This window comes from Zonotrichia albicollis, chromosome 5 (assembly GCF_047830755.1).
Source record: "Zonotrichia albicollis isolate bZonAlb1 chromosome 5, bZonAlb1.hap1, whole genome shotgun sequence".
Classification (NCBI taxonomy): Eukaryota; Metazoa; Chordata; class Aves; order Passeriformes; family Passerellidae; genus Zonotrichia; species Zonotrichia albicollis.
The window spans coordinates 10869283-10890520 of NC_133823.1; the positions used below are offsets into that span (position 1 = coordinate 10869283).

The 21238-nt window shown below is 36.0% G+C and overlaps 1 protein-coding gene across 4 annotated transcripts in view; it reads left to right on the forward strand.

Annotated features, from left to right (window-relative positions):
• The window catches only part of LRBA (LPS responsive beige-like anchor protein), a 368802-nt gene that overhangs the window by 107732 nt on the left and 239832 nt on the right, over window positions 1-21238 (forward strand). For all 4 annotated transcript variants that reach the window (XM_074540769.1, XM_074540771.1, XM_074540770.1 and 1 more), the window contains one exon: window positions 11911-11975. In XM_074540769.1, the coding sequence (XP_074396870.1) occupies window positions 11911-11975 (65 nt within the window). The remainder of the gene's footprint in view (window positions 1-11910; window positions 11976-21238) is intronic.

Here is a 21238-nt window from a genome sequence, read left to right on the forward strand (position 1 = left end):
AGCTTAAGGGCATTCAGCAGTCATGTAGAAGAGTCCAGTATTGAAACAAATTAGGCTCTCTCAATTTGGAAAAGCAACATTGTGATTCATCTGTTTGCCCTCAGTTGCCATTTCCTTTTATTTGTTGTTATACGAGATTTCTGCATTCTCCTGCATTGCAAGCACTTGATATACACACAGTGAGCTGTTTGGCTGGTGGTTGGTAGGATTAACTTGGGAGAACATGAATGAAAGTCCTGGAAGGTATGGGTGGGCCCTGACTGTAGAATCCAGACTCCTTAAATGTGGTCCTTTGGTGCTTGGATTTCAGATTCTGTCGTGTCAGTAAGCCTCCAAACAAAACAGAAGGTTATGTTACGAAATCTGTTCTCCAAAACACCTGGGTTCTGCCTTACACTGATATATCTGGGGGTTTATGCATGGTGTAACTTCTTTCCTTCCTGAGTGTGAGTTTTTCTTCCATCTCTGAAATCTGAGGATTTCACTTTGGGTGCTGAAAATGTCTATTGACAACTTTCATGCTTGGTATTTGTCACTGAGTGGAGTACTTGGGATAATTACAAATGGATTACATGTGCTATGGATATTTTGCTACTTGCTTCATTGAACTGTGTTATACATTTGAAGTGTCTGAAACTGGAGATCAGATTGGTAGATAACTGTCTGAAGTGCAAATCTGATAAGATTGAAATAAATGGAAACAGCTGGGAAAACCTTTCCTTTGAACTGGAGAATGTTGAAATTACATTTAAATTAGCTGCATGTATTTTTTTGTTCTTTGACTTTAGCAATATGTAGATTTTGTCTCTCCAGAACTAGATTATTGTAATGTTTTCTGTGTGAAACCCCATGATAATGCAAAGCCTGTCTGTAAGAACTTCATCCCCACTCTGATTTCCTGTTGCTTTCTAAATTGTTTGAGAGTTTAATTACCTGTTGAGTTCCATGGAATTGCTTGGAGAGCACCCTAGTATGTGTAAGTAGGAGTTTCTTTCATACTCCTGTTCTTAAAATTGCTAAGGTTCAAACTTTACTACACTTCAGATCTGCTTGAAATCTGTTTTTTCTCTTAGGTGTAATTGCTGGCTTCAGGAATATTGTGCTTTTAGTATGGATTATAGATAGGTTATTTGAAATGTCTATGTTCAATTATGGCTAAATTTTAAAAACTTTTTTTGTGATAGACTCGTGCAAGAAATAATGTGCCGTGAATTAATGGATGTATACTGACTGTCTGCTTAGTAATAGAAATCAAAGAAGTTTTTAACTTTATTTTTGCCTTAAGCATGAAAATAAGTTGGATGTATTGAGAATTTTTCACCAATACTGCATGAATAATAAGTGACCAATTCTTGACTTAGTGATGTAAGAAGCACTTGGTAGTTGTATCCTCACAGGTGGTGGTCTCAGTAAAAATATGTTTGCTTTATATTCCTATATCTTTCCATTATACTTGCTCTAGGAGGATGTTTTAAGAGTTTACTCATTCTCCAGTTTGGAGTTGAAATGTACAATGTGAGATTTTAAGATGAGCAAAAACTAGTGTTTTTTGGTTTATGCCACGCATCTGCTTTCTGGGAAGGAATTTTAAGCTTTGTGGTTTTGAAATATGAAAAAAAGTCAAGATGGGTTCTATATATTAGACTAAGAAGGTGTATAGAGATGTACAAGTGTACAGGTGTAGTAAAGCTGTGACATTTTTGTTTGGAGTGATGACAAGCATTGTTTCATGGAATTCTGGTTGGAGGATTCAATTTGCCTTGCAGGCTGTTGGTAGAGAAATGTATAAAATATAGGGTTACAAACCACAAAATGATTCTTTGAAATAGTTTACCACACTGGAGTGTAGGGAGATGAACTTTCTGAAGTTGTTCTTACTGAAACAGAATTCTGTGGCAAAAGTGAGGATTTTTCTCCTTGATTTTCTTTTTAAAAGTACAATCTTTAGTGATTCTGTAGACTTCTCATATATTATAAGCTCATATGAACAAAAACTCTTATGAGTTAAAAATTATTTGCATTTGCTGAGAAATTCAGGACATGCTGTTGCTGTGAGTTTAGTGGAAAACACACCCTCTACAGTTAGAAATATTAGCCCTTAAAGCTATGTTGCTGAGAGTTTGATTGATTAATGTATACATTTTTATGTCTAGGGAGGAGAGTGGATTGTCTAATGTGAATGTGAATCTTGGGAGTGGGATAGGGCAACAGGACAGCTTAATTTCCATTAATGTACAGTGCTGCAGATGTTCAAAACTGAGGGAACATAATTTAGCTGCCGAAGCAAGACTTTTCTGAAGAAAAAAGGCATCCTGTTGCTTCACCAGCACACTAGGACTTAAAAAAACACCACCATTTAAGGTGAGTTTTGTGCAGCAAGAGCACACCCTGTGGCTTGGCAGTCTAGTCAGAAGGATGATACCACGCTGGCTTTATAACTAGATCTTTGAACAATATTCTCAGGGGTGGTAAATGCAAAACAAAGTAATATCAACTGGCACTTAATTCTGTGAGCTCCCTGCTGGTGGGGCTCTGCACTGAAATGGAACTCTTCCTGACAGGAAGTCAGCCGCGAAGTGTGGAGACCTCTGAAAATAAAGTGTGCTTTAATTTGACACCCTGCTGTTTTACAGCCAGTCTGTTTAATTTGAGACTATGGAAAGAGGGTTAGTGCAGGGGAGGGGCAGGAGATTATGGAAAGTTCAGTGAGCAGCAATGTTTCTTGTCGATATAATACTAATTACAAATATGGAAACTTTGTTGTTTGTCTTAATAAACCAAATAATGTGTGTCTGTTTCCAAGCAGAACTCCTTGGGGAAGTCAGGATTTGGGCAGATGTGCTATTTACTGGAAGTTCTACCCAGAGAAACTTTGTGGAGTAGTGCTGTTCAGTTTATTGTCTGACTTGCACTCTTACTTACATGCATCTAAGCTTTTTGCCCATTTGTGGAGCTGGGAAAAGATTTGTCTCATCAAGGATCGTTGGCAGTGCGCTAATTTTTCCATCAGTATTTTGTGGTAACTTAAGTGATAAAAACTCATAATTCAGATTATGCAGCAATCATGATATTGAGGTCTATTAGGTATTAGATCCTAGTTCAGAGTCAATTTTTATTCAGAAGAAAAAGTTGGATTTTGCAGTGCTCTTTGAATAGTTCTGCATATATTTATTTGTATTTCTACCTGAAACCAAGATGGATATATTTTTCTTTTGGTAAATCTGCTTGGTAAGTGCAAGTAAGGATTTGCAGTGAAAGGAGTAAAAAATTATTATTTATCATGTTTATTGTGGTGATAGTTGATAATAGAGAACTTTGTTGCAACATGTTTTATATATATTGCATTTTAGTGTAAATAAAGACAATAGATCTAGGATAAGGAAGGGAACAGAGTATGCAAGTGGAGAATAATGGGAGAGATAGTATTTTTTTCGCCTTTTAAAAAAAAATATTGATTTAGCCTCATTTTCTCTAAATCTTTTAAGAAAAGATCTGCATTAGCATAGGATTGTCTTAGTGAATATCAAGGGACAAGTTTGGACATCCTGTGTTATGAGTGAAGAGGTGGGATTGGTTTAGATGCTTGAACTCCATTCCCTCAAAGGTACAATGGTAGCAAGAATCATGTTCATCATGTGCAGGCATTCATTATGAGAGTTTAAATAGAAGCCAAGCTACATTTGGGGAAAAGGATGATACCAGAATCATGGAATCGTAGAAGGTTTGGGTTGGAAGGATCCTTAAAGATCATTATTTCCAACCTCCTTGGTGTATAAAGGGGCTTATGGTTCCAAAACCAGTGTTGTATTTCTTTATTAGTTAAATTTATTTATTTGAAGCTAAGAACATGGAGCAGGAAGATTGCTGCTATTTCATGGTGATGAAGAATGTTGCTATCAGTGGGACCAGTCCAGCACTGCTGCTGCTGCTGTACAGCACTGAGTTTGGTGTGATTTTCTCGTTTTTGTAATTTGTACTCTACCTTGAAAGGCATTTTCCTTCCTGTTCAGGGGTTTTACAAAATCTCAAATTCCAATCACAGTTAAGCAAAAAAGTACTGAAATCATGGGTCTGTTGTGTTATACTCCTGCTATTCCTCAATTTGTTTGGCTTTGTTCATGAAAATGATGCTGGCACTGCAATTTAATTATTTGGATCTTTTCCCATGTTCATCTCAGGTTGTTGCTTTTCTTCATGTCTGTTTTTCTGATTCATCTCCTTTGACTTAAGAATTCTGTGCTTCCTATTGCTGCCTATTTACAGAACTGCTTGGTACTTGGATTTCTCAAGTAATTTTTAAGATTCCTGTTCATAATTTTTCTGAAACTAGTCTTTCATCTTGGCATTGAAAATAGCCTATGGTTAAAGAACCTGGAGAGGAAACTGCAGTGGAGAAGGTTTGCTGCTAGATGAACTCAAACCTGACCCCTAATTTTGTTTCATGGGGTGTCATGGCAACAGCCTGCTAGTGGCAGAGAGAGAGGGAAAAGCTGCCTGGGGAAATTGCTTCCTCCCTGAGAAACTGGGGACCTGAAAACCACTCATTCAGTTTTTTCCCTAGTTTTTCATACTTCTTTGAAACTAGATACAAAAATGAAGCTTATGCATTTTGATCAGATATGCAGCTTTTATGTTGTGAAAATTCTTACTGTTATAATTGTATTTATGTGATATTTTTATTATTTTGTATTCATTTTGGATTAAGTTAAAGTTTTCTTTTATCGTTATTTTAAGAATATTGGGTGTTACCATAAATTATGGCAAATGCAACCTATCTCAAGATTTTTAGCTGTGTGTAATTTTTAAAGATTGTATATGCTGTAATATTTTATATCTATTTTTTCATAACAATGTATTTTTTAGGATAGATTTATGTCCTTTGTAGAGAAGGCTACAGTTGTTACTTTGAGAGTAATCTCACAGCACAAACGACATTGTCTGACAAGCTGACAGTTTTTTCTGTGGTATTTTTACTGAATAATCTCCTACTTAAGTATGTAACTCCAGCTCTACATGTGTATAATTTCTTCTCAGAATCTATATAAGCTTACTGTGACTTGAACTCTAACTTTTAAGTATTGAAATTAAACTCTCATTATAGTTTTAGGCATTTACCACTAACAACATAATACTAGTTTATAGGAAGCTCTGTTTACATGGAATAACCCACATGGTTAAACAGCAGGGGAGTCTTCTGCTTTTAGTTAAAAACCTGCTGTTTCTGTACGGCTTATTTACTACTTCTTTAATTCTTAATGTAGTGTGCTGTGGAACTGAGCATGCAAAAGTCAGCAAAGTGTTCTGGTTTTTGCGTCCAAGGTTATTACTTGCTGTACAATAATAAAGGCACTATTTTATTGGGTTAGTTGTAATTAACTTCAGCACTAGGCATTGATATAAATCATTCCTAACCTGTTTTCTTTACATTTTCATTCTTTTAAACTGATTTCACATAGCTTCTTTCTGTCGTCCTTTTACATGAGGACTAGGGTTGTAATTACTTTTTTGAAGTGGGCAGTCGGAAGCTCGTGTGTGTGTTGGTCCAAGAATTGATTAAGGAGCACTAATGAATTTCATATAGCACTTTTAACAGATTTGTAATAAATACTCTATCAGTGATCTGTTATAACCTTAGAACTCAATACAGTGTTGTCATGCTGTGCAGCTGGGAAAATATTTCAGTATCAGAAACTTTTGTTTGGTTTCATAGTTAAAATAGTAAAGAATTTTGTGGTTATGAATAAAAAAAAAAAAGGTCCTGTACCAACTTCTTCCCAGAGTACATTTTATGAAAGGAGTTATCATTATTTGTTTTGGTGTTTGATAAAACAGAGGAAAAATACTGAAACAGTGGTAATTTTCATTTTTCTGCTTAGCCTTTATGTTTAGTACCATGTGGGTCCTGTGCCATTCTGACTTATTAATTCATTCTGATTTATTAATACGCATGTACTGCAGCACGTTTGGCTGCTCCTCAGCAGCACAGATTTGAAACAAGGATTTTGTTTGCTCTTTTCAGTCACCTTTGCAACACTGAATGTGTTTGTTTCTTGAATTCCTTCTGTCTTTTAGGGGTAGATAATCACGTATGCACAATCTCAGCCCACCTGTATGTGTGGTTCATTAGTTTGATATGAGTGTGTTTGGGTTATTTTCTCACATTAGTGTGGTGTTATACCTTCACTTGAGAAGCTCTCTCATCTAGTCAATTTTTACACAACTTTCTCCTAAAAAGCTCGCTAAAATTTTCAATACAAAGGCTTCAGTTGTGTACTGTCACCAGCAGATTTTTTGACAAAAAGCCATGTCTTTTTTAATGGAATGCCAGCAGTAAATACTTTTTTATTATAACTGGGTGTGCTTGATAGTTTTAAAAGTCTTATAAAAATAATTAGCTCTTTTATAAAGTTCTAATGGCAGCCTTGCAAGTTTCCCCTGAAGCAGTCTCTAATGAACAGGCCTTGATTTTTCCAGTTGGGCTTTCAGATTCCCAGAGGACTTGACTTCAGACCTCGAAGGGCAGCAGCTGCCATTTGTCTTGAGCCCGGCGTTGCCGAGCAGACAGGCCCTGTGCTAATAGGACACATTTGTACAGCCCGAGTACGTGGGACCCCATGGAGCCCTAATGACCATCATCTGTTGAGAGCTTGTAGCTGGCCAGGGTTAGAGTAACTTTTATCACCCTTATTGAAATCAAACTCTCTCTATTGATTAGTGAGCTGCTTGGGCTTGTTACAGAGATGCCACGTTAAAGCTTTCATAGAGAAGCCTTTGTTTAAATTTCAGTGAATCCAAGCCTGTTCGATAATGTTTTTTGGGTGACAAGAGGGTCCGAATTTTTAAGATAGTAGTAAATATTTTTGCAAGTTCTCACTTTATTTCGGGATTCAGCAACAGTGGTGATGTTCTGTAGAGAAACGGCCATGAAAATATTTATTGAGATTATTTTTTTTCTTAGCCAGTTTTCTATTGTTCCTTCTTTATCTGTTTATGGTTTTTAAATTTATTTTAGCATACAGGTATGTTTGTATATATACTGGATAACTGTCTCAAATGTTCTCATGTTATTTTTATATTAATTTCTGTCACATCTTTGCAAAATGTTCCTCTTTTGTAAGTACTTGGCCTTTGATAATTTTGATATTAAATTTCTGCATGGTTTCTAGATATGATTTCCTTTTAATCCATGTTGCTTCTAATTTTTTTCAATGGACTTTCATAGATTAAAACAACTGAAGCATGCTTCAACCTTTAAAAGTAATTTATGTTTTCAGAGATTCTGCTTAACATGCAGTCTAACTTTTTTTAATTATGAAGAGCCCAGCTGAGATATAATCTACTTTTCACTATATGTTCTTTATTGCTGAGTTCATTCAAGCCTGTAGTGGATGTGGTGCTGAGAGAGTGCTGACACCAAGTGCAAACACTGCTGAAAAGTTCTTGATAGTTTACTTTAGGCACTTAAAGATTAGTGTATCTCTCTATGAACAAGTTTTTCATGCAGATTTGACCTTTACTCTAGGATATAATATGTCTCTTAGTCATATGTTAACACATTTTCCCACCCTGCTCCTTAGTGCACCATTCATAGTTGTCAGTACCAAAGTCATCCTTCTCCTTTGTTTCATAACCAAAATAAATTATCAAAACTCCGCCAGCTTTATGGGAAGGATGGATTAGTGAAGAATTTTCTCTTTTTTGCCTGCTGATGAGAGTGTGTTTCCACTGCTAGATATAATCCTTAATTGTAGAATATGTTAAACTGTTTAGAAGGATTTTTTTTCAAGTTTCTGAGAAAAATGAATTTTTAAGGAGCATGCATGTGTCTATATATGAATGAGAGCAGCAGAACAGTTTGTTACAGTTGGAAATAAAGCAGTTTTCATCTATTGGAAATATTCTGTTCAAAATCCGTGGTTAATTGCTTAGCCATCAGACTAGTTGATGGGTTGGTGTTGGAAATGTTTGTATATACCTTGAAGAATGTATGCTTTGAGGTATTAAGAGAATTGTGGAATGGTTTGAGTTGAAAATGACCTTAAAGAACATCTAGGTCCAACACCCCTGCCGTAGTTGTTTAAAATACGATTAAATTACTTTACCAAGGGTGTACAGCTGAGGGAGAATATGTCCATTTGTTGCCTACAGGCAAGCATTTCAAATTCCAAACCAACAAAAATGTGTATCAACAAAATTTTCTTGGTATTTGTTTGAGTGATTACAGTTTAGGAATGGTTATACTGGGCTAGATAAAGGCTTCACTTTACTTCTTGTCCTATCTCCAAGTATAGACACAAAGACATGCTCAGAAAGAATAAAATAGGACAAGTGTGATACTTTTCTACTCTCCAGCAACTTTTGCTCAGGGTACTTCTGAATTGGATGCAGTTTCTGTGTATTTAGCCAAATGTGTTTATTTTTTTTCATATGTACTTGTTCTGTTTCCTCTTGATCCTATTGAACTTTTAATCACCATGGTATGCTTTTGGTAATGGATTTTTTACACATTGTGTAAAGAACCACCTGCATTCTTTGTTATGAAGCTGGCTTCTGCTATCTGCTGCTCGCAGAAAAAGGCTTTTTGGGTAAATAAACAGTTCCTGAAGTATTTGATCTGAACAAGGATACTCAGAATGGGTAGGAAGCCAATAACAAATGGAAAAAAATCGAATTCAAGGCAGAAATTTTTTAACAACTTCACTTATCTGATCATTCTGTGGGATTAGAGATGTACCTTGTTTTTTATGAAAGGAAATATGAGGATGAAATAGTGTGAAAGACTTCTAAATGCATCTGAAGATTGAGATAGCTGCACATACACATGTAGGCACAATGACATAAAATGGGATGTACAAGAACTGAAGCCTGTTTGCTACACTAATCTTGTTGCTGGCTATGATCTTATCCAGCTTTGGTATTTTTTGTGTTTTGGTCATTGGATATAGTCTAATGCATGCTGTTGGTCTTGGTATTTCCTAGAAAAAAGTAAATGTAGTAATTTATGAGTTTTATTAGAGAATTTGGTGCTGTCATACAACTGATCATTAGTTAAGGTTAATTAAAAACCCCCACTGTAAAACAGATTAAATAACCCCAGCGTTACTCAAATAGGACAACAGGTCATGATATCAACCTCAAGGGAGATGATTAGTTTCCGAAAGGAGGGGTTTAAGACCACTACTGTTTAATGTTTTCATTTAATGACCCTTGTGCACCCAGTAAGACTGTGCTAATGAAACTTGTTGATGATATAAAATTAAAGCTATAGAGGACTGGGATGTATTTCTGCTCACTTCATAGTTGAGCTGTATAGAAAGAAAATGTAGTATGTTATTTCATACAAAATTATAATTCAGATCAGGTTTGCAGCACCATTTCAGGAAAGGTTTTAGTCCTTGCCTAGGGTATTTATGGGGCTGTTTATAGTTTCTATTAAGGAAATAGGTGACACAATAACGAGTTAGGAAATTTCAGACAAAGTATTTGAATAAAAAGTGATTTCTTATTTGTGTCCTTGTTATGGTGATTTTTCATTGAAGTTATTTGTGATTGTTTCTATTGCTTCTTGGTTTTCCCATTGCTTCACTGTTGAGAGTTCAGTGACCAAAAGCATTACAAGTAGATGATGTCTCTTGGTCACTGAACATTTACAGCCACGGGAAATGATGGTCAATTACCTACAGCTTAGAACAGGTATGAAATTATCGACTCAGCTGATCAGTCCTTCCTCAGAAAAGTGCTGAAATGTGTTTTGTAGTTATTTAGTTGCATTAGTGGTTGAGTTTGAAGCTTTTAACATGTTTTTTCCATAATACCTTTGGGAGATGGATAACTAAGATGCTGATATAATAATGCAATATGTATACTGAGTGTAATTGTTTGAGAGTGAACATATACTGTGGGGAAATATTGAATGGATCATGAAAGATGAAGACCATTAGTCTTTTCTTTCAACTATTAAAATAAGCTTTAGGGTGTGTTCAGCTGTGATTTATAAAAATGTTTAGACTAACACCTTCTTTGATGATGTCTGATGTAGAGAAAAATGCTGAAAAGTATCATGATAAATGCACTTTCTTTTCACTTTTGGCAGCCTCCATCTTCACCAATTAAATTTTCAAGTATTGTTGTGAGCTCTTTAGAAAGCAGAACAACAGATGGACAGTGTCATAAATGAAAAAAAAAATTTTGCTTTTCCTGAGTTTTCTCACACTTCAGCTAACAGAATAGTTTCAGTTATCATTATATGAAGCTAAATATTTAGAACCTGATACTACATTTAAAACCCCTTAGCATGTGCACATTTGCATGTGCTCTTTTGTTTAAAATATTAGAAACGAAAAGGTTTTTTGTTTTCCAGTAGAATACATTTATAATTTGTGATGAATAATACATCACGTGTTCCACTTATTCTGCTTTTAATTCTGACTCCTTGAAAATTGTAATACATTGTTGCAGCTTAAAGATGATGAGCATGATAAACATGATAAGCATGTCTTAGGCCTGGAAAAACAACTTGAGAAATCAGAGTTATAATTTCTCCCCTGCATCTGAAATTTGCAAATACTTTTTTTTTTTTTTTTTTTTTTTTTTTTTTTTTTTTGTGGGGGCAAAGGGGCAGGATTTAAGTTGTAAATAACAACATTGTTTCAGTGTGTATCTGATCAAACCTTTGTCTCACTGACTGAGAGATAAATCTGCGACACTGAGCACCAAAAAATGCACCCTGACACTGTGTATTAAAAACCTCCTAAATTCAGAAATCTGAAATTTGTTTAAGACGGTTTTCCAGTTTTGAAATTTTCCCTGCCTTGGAGCTGATGAGATTTTTAAAAAAATAACCACAGTGATAAAAGTACTCATGTAGATAATCAGCAGGATTATTATTTCATAGAACAAAGAGTAAAAAAAACAAGAAAGCTGATGTGGAACAGCACATGAAACTTAACTATCTGTCTGCTGCAGAATCAGTCTTTTCTATTAGATTAGAAGAGCTGATGAATTTAAATCAAGAGCCGTATTTGTCCTGGTCTATTTGCCTCTACCTTTTTCCCAAAACATGAGGTACACACTTATTTACTGCTCTAATTTTTAACTAGGTTAACTTTTTCCTATGTGGTCTAAGATTAAAAAAATCTATTTTCTGTGTTTGTTAAGTAATTTTGTTTTCTTCTCATCTTTCAAATGAGGGTAACAAGCCCCAGTGACAGGTCATCTGAGTTGGTTGCTCACCCTGTGTCTCTTATGGGAGCCAGGCTAGCTCACCTACATGTTTAAGAGGTGTAGAGTTTTGCTTAATTCAAGGTTCAGCTGGATTTAAGGAATTTGCAGTGCATGCTCATCTACTGTTGGCATTGTTTCAGTGTGTTAAAAATGTTACATTTTAAAAAAAACACAGTGTGTTAATGGTGCAATATTTGAATTGTTAACAGATTTTTAAAAAATTATTAGAGACGACTATGTAGTGCTAAAGTGAGGGTTGTTATTAGGAAATTTCCCTACTAGGGTTTAAGCTACAAGAGAAATTTGTGTGTAAGAGATAACCCTTGCCTTAATGTGAAGCAGTTTCTGGCACTATCATGGTTCAAAAAGGCAAAAAGCATCCATGAACCAGAGCAAGTTCAGGATTATTGCATGGCATAACAAAGGACAATGATGGAATCCTTTGTGGGATGTTTCTGGATTTTCTTCTCCCATTAATATGACCTTAAGTAAATGATGCTGCCCTGTTCCTTCATGCTGGCATTCATTGCTTCCTGATCCGCACACAATTAATGCTTTGTGTATTTGCTGAGTGTGCTGTAAGTTGCAAAAATGAAAAAGAAAGTGTCTTATTTTGTCTCTGAAAATGCCTCTTCCAAGTTCTGTTTTTATACAGCTAGTTTTCTCTTTTGTTTTGTCTTTACCCAGGAGTGGCAAAACTCTATACAGAAGAATGCTGGCCTGGCCTTTATTGAGCTTGTTAATGAAGGAAGGTAAGTAGCAATATTTGGTAGCACCTCTGCCTTAGCCTTCAGGGAGTTCTGTGCCTTGAAACTTTTTAAAAATAATTTTTTTTCTTCTTCCTTTTTGTGTAATTTTTTTGAAGTTTTACGAGCATGGTTTCATGTTCTTTCATTCTTTGGTTCAGTTCTAATTCTGAATATGGGATTTTGCAGATTCTTAATGCTCTTTAGTTTCATTAAATATTTTGCTTATCTGTGTGTCATGGATTTTCTTTCTTCCCGTCCTTGTGTACTGGTTAATGTTGAAGCTATAATTTGTATTCAGCTAATCTCTTGAGAAAGGGAATTGATATTTGAAAGACATTACTGCTAGGAATTGTGAGATAAGCCTCTGTCTCAAAAATTAGATTCCAGTTTGCTCATTTATTTCTGATCTATCTCTTAAACTAGAAAGGAGGAGAGGCCCTCTAAGGAAAAAACCCTCTTAATATTACCAATTAGTTTAATGTTCTATCCATAACTTTATATGTATATTATTGGAACTTGCAGAAAATGACAGAGCAGGTGATGAGGCCATGCTCTTTGACTTGTAGCAGTGTTCAGAACCATCACTATATTATTCATGAATATTGAATAAGTTGTTGAGGCAGACTAAGAGCAGTGTTTACCTTTTTCTAAAGGATTTTTTTCAGGATGTCTTACTGAGTTACCTAAGGTGTATTATAAGAAATGCCATTTATTTAAATGTAACTTCAGTTAGTGAGTAACTTCAGCTGGTTAGAATCCAAATAGAAAATAAATTGTATGTATTTAGGACAACTATCTAACTAAAACCATAATAATTTATCACATAAATTAATATGCTATGGAAATACCTTTTTATCATTTTAGGAATGGGGAAATGGCTATTTGAGATTTTTTTTTTTTCTTAAGATGTAGATGTTCTCAAGATTCATAAAAATAATGGCCATTTTAATGGCTTTTAATGGTTGCATTTCAGTTTATGGTAGGCGAAACACCATTCTGAGGCAGGAAAAACATTTTGCTACTAGTCTTGATCCCAAGGGCCAAGGTAAAGTAACAAGGGTGTTCAGTTACAGTGTTAAGATCTAGCCTGTAGTTGTTTCCTATTATGTGAGGCTGACCTGCCTTGACCTTACTTACAAAATGCCTGCTATAAATTTGGCCTTTGATTAATGTTTTATTAGCATAGATAACATAGAGATCCCACACACATGTAAACCACAATGTAAGGTTCATCTGTGTAAGATGATTATCATGGACAAATCAGTTGCTGAGACTGAGCTGTGCATGGCAGTCACCCAGTAGCTATTCAGCTCGTCCAGGTCAAGCTTTCTATCAGTAAACTATTTGGAATTGACTATTTTCTCCTCAAAACATGCAGTGCCCATCACAGACAGATGGAATCACTCCCCCACCTCCATAAACAACATCAATAACTTGGAGTCTAGCCTGAGCCAGAGTGGTTGTCTCAGGGACAAATGATCCCTTGAAGACTAGGAAGTGTGGTTTTGGTTAGCAGAAAATGTCTGTGTAATTGTTACTTCATTTCATTTCTGATGTGTAGCAGAGTTGGGTTTTCTTTTAGGCGTTTTTTTTTTGTTTTTTTTTTTTTTTTCCTTTAAGTAGAAGCATAACATTCATTCTGGTGAAGAGTAGAGGGGATTAATTTCTTAAAAATGGCTCCTTCTATCTGCCTCCATTTTCTTCCGTTGCTGTTTATAGGAGCCTTTATAGTTACTGCTGAATTGCAGTGCTTTGTAGCTTTGTAGCAATCACTAAAATCAAACTGTTATCCCTCAAATGATAGGAACTGTATTCCAGAACTACTCTTTCCTTCTCTTTATGCAATTTGCACATTCTTTTTCTTGCACATATGCTAACACTTGGACTGAAACATCTCAGACCTTGTATTTTATTCTATTTGCTATTTTTTGTATATTTTTGCCATAGCATTATAGTCTTAGAAACTCAAAAGCTAAAGTCTTTTAACTGAAACCTAAAAAAATATCTCAGTGATACTGATTTAGACTTTAGCTGCATAGTTATACAATAAAAGCTGAATTTTAGGTTGTTTCTACAAGTGCACAAGAAAATATGACAAAGTAGTTGTAGAAAGGACAGAACTGGTTCAGCACCAGGGAAGGATGGGATAGGGAGGGATTTCTGTAGGGCACTATGACTTGAGAGTTACAATAAATAAAATCAAGGACTGGAAGAGCTTCCTGGATTTTGTGGAATCACAGAATTGCTATTGTCTACTGCCTTGGTGGGGGAAATTTGGTCATCCTATAATCTTTGTAAAGCAGAGTTTTATTCCCAGTGCTTATTACTAGATTTTTTGGACTAATGGTGCTATAGGATATTCCAGCTTGAGCTATGTTCTACTGGGTTTTTTTATTGGGCAAATAAGCTGACTGAAGAATCTTTCTGGAAAAAGTCTAGAAGGGAAGATGTAAATCTCTCTTGTACTTGCTTTCAAATGTAATTTTTGCTTTTATGTGAAAGATATGAATGTACCTCTCTTTCTCTCAGCAGTTGGAAGTTTTAGATTTAGGCTTGCCATGTTTTGGCTAGGATTCCCTGGACAGAAATATGTGCAGAAAGTTTGCCTCTGGGACTAGTAAGATCTGCAGTGTGTGTGCTGCATTCAGAATGTGTTGGTCTGAATTTCTTCATATTCACAAGTAACTAATGTGTTCCACAGAAAAGCTGCTCCCTGCCTTTCCAGGTAGATTACAATCTCTTCATATGTAGAGCAGAATTGATTAGTTTGTGAAGTTTTGAGTCTTGAACTGAAAGAAAATCTCTGAACAGGAGGCTGGTGGGTGGAAATACAGAACTGTAAAGCTGCCTAAAACAGAAATACAAAACTGAAGGCCTGAAGTCCAGGTTACAAGCATAGTAAAAAGAAAAAAGCCAGTGTAGAAATACAGCAAGCCACAGAATGTAAGGTAAAGGAGCAGGTATTGAAGAATAACCTCTTTTCTGTGCAATAACAGATAGATCAATTTCAATACATTGCTACGTTTAACATTAATCTGGTTTTAATAAAAAATAGTAAGTATTGTTCTCTGTTATTGTGGTGTTTGGGAACACTATTAATGCTCTTTGAAACCTTGTTAAAAAGGTGCCTGTACCCATGGCTCCTCCATGGACTGAGCCATCTGTGCAGCAGCAGGATAGGTTGTGAAATGTTTTCCTTAGCCTGCTGAACTTCTCTCAGTCTGGATTTCATTCTTTGTGCTTGCCTTTCACCTTTGGATCCTCCCTTTATGGAGAGTCTGTTTTGGAGCCTGAACCTGAGAACTTACTGGCAAGGGAATTTGTTCACCAGAACCATCCTTTAGGTGGATCTAGTTGACTCCATGGCCAGCCCTCTCCTTTGGAGACTTCTGAGGTGCCCAGACGGATTCCTTTTTTGCACCCTGGAACTAATTTGTTTCCTCCTTATGCACAAGATGGTGGAGCTATTATTTATGAACCAAACCAAGCTCAGCTTTGTTTTATTTCCTTGCATGTACAAATGGCTCTTTTGCTAGAGCCTGATTTCCTGTAGTTGACTGGTTAGTGAGCAGCTCCTGTGCTGTGTGAAGGTGAAAGCCCTCTGCTGTCGCTGTGATTCATTAGCACACTTTAGTGTGAAGCATCTCTTATGCTGGATCTTGTTTTCTGTATCAGTCAGGGCACTAACAAACGTACTCGAGCTTGAGAGCAGGCATGACAGTTATTATCCCCTTTGGGGTGATAATGGCTTTGGCATGGCAGGGGTTGAGAGATCAGTCTCCTAAGCATGCTGCAGCAATTATTCTTTCCAATTTTCAGTTGAAGAGACTCTAGAAGATGTTTGATTTTAATATTCTCAAGCACAGTTTCCTTGGTCATCTGAAGAATTATGAAACAATGTTCTATGCTTTCATTTTTATACACTTGTAAATGAATATTCACTAAAATGGTCCCCAGATATTTGGTGTAAAGACAATCTCATTTAACTAGCAGAATCCATGTATAATTTTCTCTCCTTACCTTTGCTTTTTCAAGTCCTTATTCAAACAAGGCAACCCAAAACATAAGTATTCATAAGTGTATCCATGTTTGTTTTTCTGTAGCTTTTTTTTATTGCCCTGTTCTTTGTTGTCTTTTGAGGAATGAAATCTAATCAAAATTCTCCCCTCTGTATCAGAGCATTTTCTAATGGGTCTTTCAGTGTAGTTGAAACCAGCTTTTTTTCTTTTTCTTTTCCCAAAGGAATCTTGGAAGGGATTTTGTGCTCCCTTGGATTTAAAATTATTATTTTTGAGACACTATAGCCTTCTATTAAAAATATTTGTTGGAATTGTGCAATTAATTCCGAAGTTATTGGGAGGAGAAGGAAGACAAACAGAATGCAAATTTAACATCTGTAGCAAGTAAAAACTCCATCAACCAACCAAAAAAAGGTCCCAAACCTCTCCAGAAACAACCAAATGCAACAGTATTATGCTCTCAAGACATAAGATCTAATAGTATAAAATCTGGAATGCTGTAATCATCTATATTTTTATAGCTGAGGGGGTGGGGAAGAATTTAAGAACTAGACTAACAAAATTTAAACATATGTCACCTGCTGTTCCTTGTCTTAAATTCTGTGTATTGCTTTTGACTGATCATGAATGCAAATATTTTTAATATTGAATACTTGGCAATTAAGCTGGCTGGCCAATTATTTGGATGCTTTCTGAATGGAAGATAGGGGACAGATGTAGGCTGCCCCATTCAATTGTCTCTCGCTCACAACGCTGCGGTCACTCTCAAGGAATGAATGTTGGAGGGTTGTGTTGCCATAGGAGCAACTACTGTGATGGAAAAACAGTTAGAAAAATACAGCTATTAATGAAAAAATGGATGATAACTGTCAGACTTTGTGCATAATTGACCAAAAAAGGCTCTGGAGAAAAATGATAAATGCAGTCTGGTCCAAAGTAGAATTGATTACTGCTAGTCTGCTCCCTGTGCTGCAGCCTCCTTGTCCTGAGATTCTAATGACATAGAACCTGGACCTCAGCCTTGTTTTGTAAGAAAAAAAGACATGTTTTCCACATTTCCTTTCTTTTTTCATTTTTAACAACCCTTTCTGTTTAAATGGTACATTTTGTAAAAGAGATTTTTTTGTGGATTTATTTTCTGAGTCTCGAGATTATTGTTTTAGTTTGTTTAAAGCAAAGAAAAAGCAGCTTTGTTAATGTCTGAATTTGAATACATAAGATCATTAGGCTAGACTTAAAGCAGCATTGTAAATGTGCTGAAAGTTAGGAATTGTAGCCTGAATGTGTTTCAGAGCTGGATAAGTTGACTTGTGTGGGGTTCTTGATGCTACCTAATTTTTTTGTGTGCATGTATGTGCACTAAGGTATACTGTGGTGGATACAACCATTTGAAAAACCAATTCTTTATTTACTGAGTTTTGAAGGGTGTGTATGTTGCAAAGGTAGGTTTTGCTTGTGAGAATACATAATTAATTTGTTGGGTCTATGAAAAAGGAAATTCATTAACCACTTTTGGGTGCCCGGGAGCTCTGAAAATGTTTTTAATGTGGAAAGTTTTTGATAACATCTGCTTTCTAAAAATTAAATTATTGCAACTGTAACAAGAAGGTATTTGTGCTGTATTGTGTGCATACATGTACTGTACTATTGCCATCTGATGGGACATTTTCAGAAATCATCTCCAATAGTACTGTGCAATGGCTTTGAAATGTGAACACAACAGTTTTCAATGGGCTCTGCCATGTCCTAAGAGGCTCTCCTAGGTAGAAAACATTGGATTTTCCCTCAGCTACCTTTTCAAACTCCTGCTTCATTTAATGCTAGTGTGTGTCCAAGTCAGCATTTTGGTGAGTCTGCACAGCTTTGGGGTGCCTTTTTGTTTCCTTTTTTGTTTTTTTTTTTGGTCTCCAATTTTAGGTCAATAAATTTGTTCAAACTTCAGTCTTTAAGACTTTATGGGCTAACAGTATTCTTTGAGAATTCAGTAGAGTATCTGTAAAGTACAGAATCTATGTTCCACAAAGCAATTGTGAAATGCCCTTGCAACAGTAATTCCACTACTTAGCACATTGAACAGTCAGATGCCATAAAATTCCACATATATCCATGTAGAACATATCCCCTTTTGAAGTCAAAGAATCTCCTACATGCAGGTTCGTGAGGAAGGAGTGCAAGTTGGAGAGGTCACCTTGCTTGGCTGTCTCAGAGTTCTCTGTTGTGGAGCACCTGGAACTTACAGTCTCTCCCCACAGTAGTTTGTGATAGATTTGTGCCTAAATGTTGCCAATGTCACCTAAGAACCTTTTTCATACTTGGACTAAAACTGATAATTGTTAGACATCAGTAATAGTAATCCAGAATTTCTCAATCTCTCATTTGCTCTTGCTTTGCACATTTCTGTTTATTTTTTCATCTCTTGTACTTTTTAATTTTTCCTTGTTATAAGGAGCAGCTTTTTTACTCACTCATCTAAGCATTCAGCAGCCAGAAACTGGAGGAGGACTTTTAGTTCTGTGTCTCATAGTTTTCCAGCATAACAATGAAAATCAGTCTATCTCATGTATTTGGCTGGAACTCCTTCTCTCAGTGGTTTAGCACTTCATTCCTGACCCAGCAAAATATGCAAGTATATATTTAACTTCCAGCATGGAATCCATCCCCTTACTTGTTTTTACTAGGCTGCTCATCTTTTCAAAGTTTAGCACATGTTTTAAAACATTTCAGTCTGGAAAAAAGGTGCCTGGGAAGAAAAGTTTGTCTGAGACTTTGAATCTGGTGTGCACTGCAAGCAGAAGAGTAGCCCCAGTACCCAGAGTCTTTGTACTCATGAATAATCACGTCCAACTTCTACAAAATGTGTCCATCCACATTCTTCTTGTATTAAGATCAGGAAAAATAATAATTCAATAGTATGTCATAAGTAAGAACAAACAAGAAGAAAATCTGTCAGGATGGTGGAGTGTAAATCAGCACATTCAACACCAGTTTCGTGTTTAATAGTACTGAAAAAAATCAGCAGGTATATGAGATAATATAAGGCAAGTGTGGTCCGTGGACCTTCATACGGGGATTACGAAGCCTCAGCAAGAAAGAAATTATTAGACTTGAGTTTATCTTTAAACTTGGGTGTGCATACTTTGAAAAATACAAAAAATTCAATCTGTTTACTTAAAGAAAGGAAAAGCTGTCATTTTGCTGTAAAAAAAAGTATTTAATGTGTTTTAGATGAAATTTTTGTTTAACTTAAAAAGAACTAATGTAATCTAGTTGCTGGGGAAGAAATCAGAAAAGCACAAAAATGTTAAGGGAATTTTTTGATCTTTGTTTTAATTGACAGTAACTTCTATATTATAAAACTATTTTATGGGAGAATATGGTTTAAAATATCTTTTTGGTCCGGCACAGGTTACCCAGAGAAGCTGCAGTACTCCATCCCTGGAAGTGTTCAAGGCCCGGCTGGATGGGGCTCTGAGCAATCTGGTCTAGTGGAAGGTGTCCCTGCCCATGGCATGGGCTTGGAGATGATCCTTAAGGTCCCTTCCAACTGAAACCAGTTTATGATTCTATAAGATTCAAGCCTTATTAAAAAAAAACCCAACAAACCACAAACAAAAAAGCACCAAAAAATTCCCCACAAACAAACAAAAAAAAAGAGCATTTTTCTGGAAGCTGCCCCATAGTGTGAACAGAATGTATAGACTTGATGGAGGAAATGAAATTGTTTTCAGGAAGACATTAATGATTGATTTGTATGGGAGGCCAAGGCAGGAACCAGAAAGAACCATTATGATCCTTTAAATCCGTGAAGTGCCACTTACTGGCTTAGTGAGGAGAATCAGGTGTTTCTAAACATTTTTTTCTTAAGAAAGCTTTTGTTACCTGATCTAGGTAATTAAGTTTATAGGCTCTCCCTCATGCACAAAATGTGTTGTGTGTAGTTTGGAATAGGGCTAATTCTTCAGCAAGAGTCAGAATCCTGTCCTTGATTGAGCAGTGGTCTGCTCACCCGGGAACAATTGTTTTATTGACAGCAGTGAGCTACACTTAAGTTTCTGTTCAACATTTGGTTTCCCTTAAATGGAAAACTAGCATCTACAAGGTTCCCAAAATTTGTCTTTAGTAGATGATTAAAATTTCATTTTAAACATATTACTGGAGGTGTGTTCTTTTATACAGGAGCTATGAGCTCATATTTGCTTTGATTTTTATTGATGGCTACAGACTCCTCTATTATATCATGCCATCATTATATTTATGTAAGGATATATATATTTCTTTTGCAAAGTTCCATACTTAAGTGGTAAACTCAAAATAGAAATCTGCATGGTATGCCTTGTATGTGGATACTGTTTTCATAAAGGAACTCCACAGTGCCCTAGATGATAATGCAACTTGAAGTGTTTGTTATGAGAAAGCTAATCTGAGCATGTGCAGTGTTTGGAAAAGGTTGAACTGAAAAAAAAGATTAAAATTTAAAGTTCTTGAATGTTAAAAAGAAAAAAAGAAAAATCATGTTGCAGTTTCATCTACCTGGCCTACCCCTGTGTGGAGTATTGTACAGAAAGTGAGGAAAGTGTGTGGGGTTAGTAAGGAGAGCTGAGGGTGACAGAAGAAACCCCTGATCCATAGGAGACCAAGCTCTTCCTGGACCTGAAGTGTATTTGCTTTCACCAGGTACACCTCTGCTCTGTTTGGACAGTGTTGTTCCTGTGTGAGGGAATGTAGTTCTTTGCTGTGTTTGGATCACATTCATCCTTTCTGGACATGCATAGCAGGAGCTGGGCTGCTTACCAGTTATCTACCATGTTTGGTAGATAAAAAAGGAGACCATGTTGTAAAGTGTTAAGACAATTATTATATTGGGTGATTTCATAAACAAGGGAAAGAAAAGTGGGACTCAGAGTGTGTAATTAGATTAAAAATAGACCTTTTAGAGGACAGCTGTTACTTTTCAAAGTCAGATCAAGCTAGCAGGGGATACTGGTATTGACAAACTCAGGGAAAGTAATGGAATACTGTCCAAGTGTGTTACATGCAGTTTGTAATACGTAGTATGTGAGCATTTGTGATCCCCTTAATTTTTTGAACAGTTCTTAGTTCAATAAAAAAGAGTTTATTTAAAGGCTTATGTGTGAGATTTGAGTGTGCTACTGGAGATCATGGAGAAAGAGACAAACACTTGGAATCTGCCCAGGCTATTGCTTGTACAGTTCCTTGTTGCTGGTTTGTCACTAATGCATGCAGGTA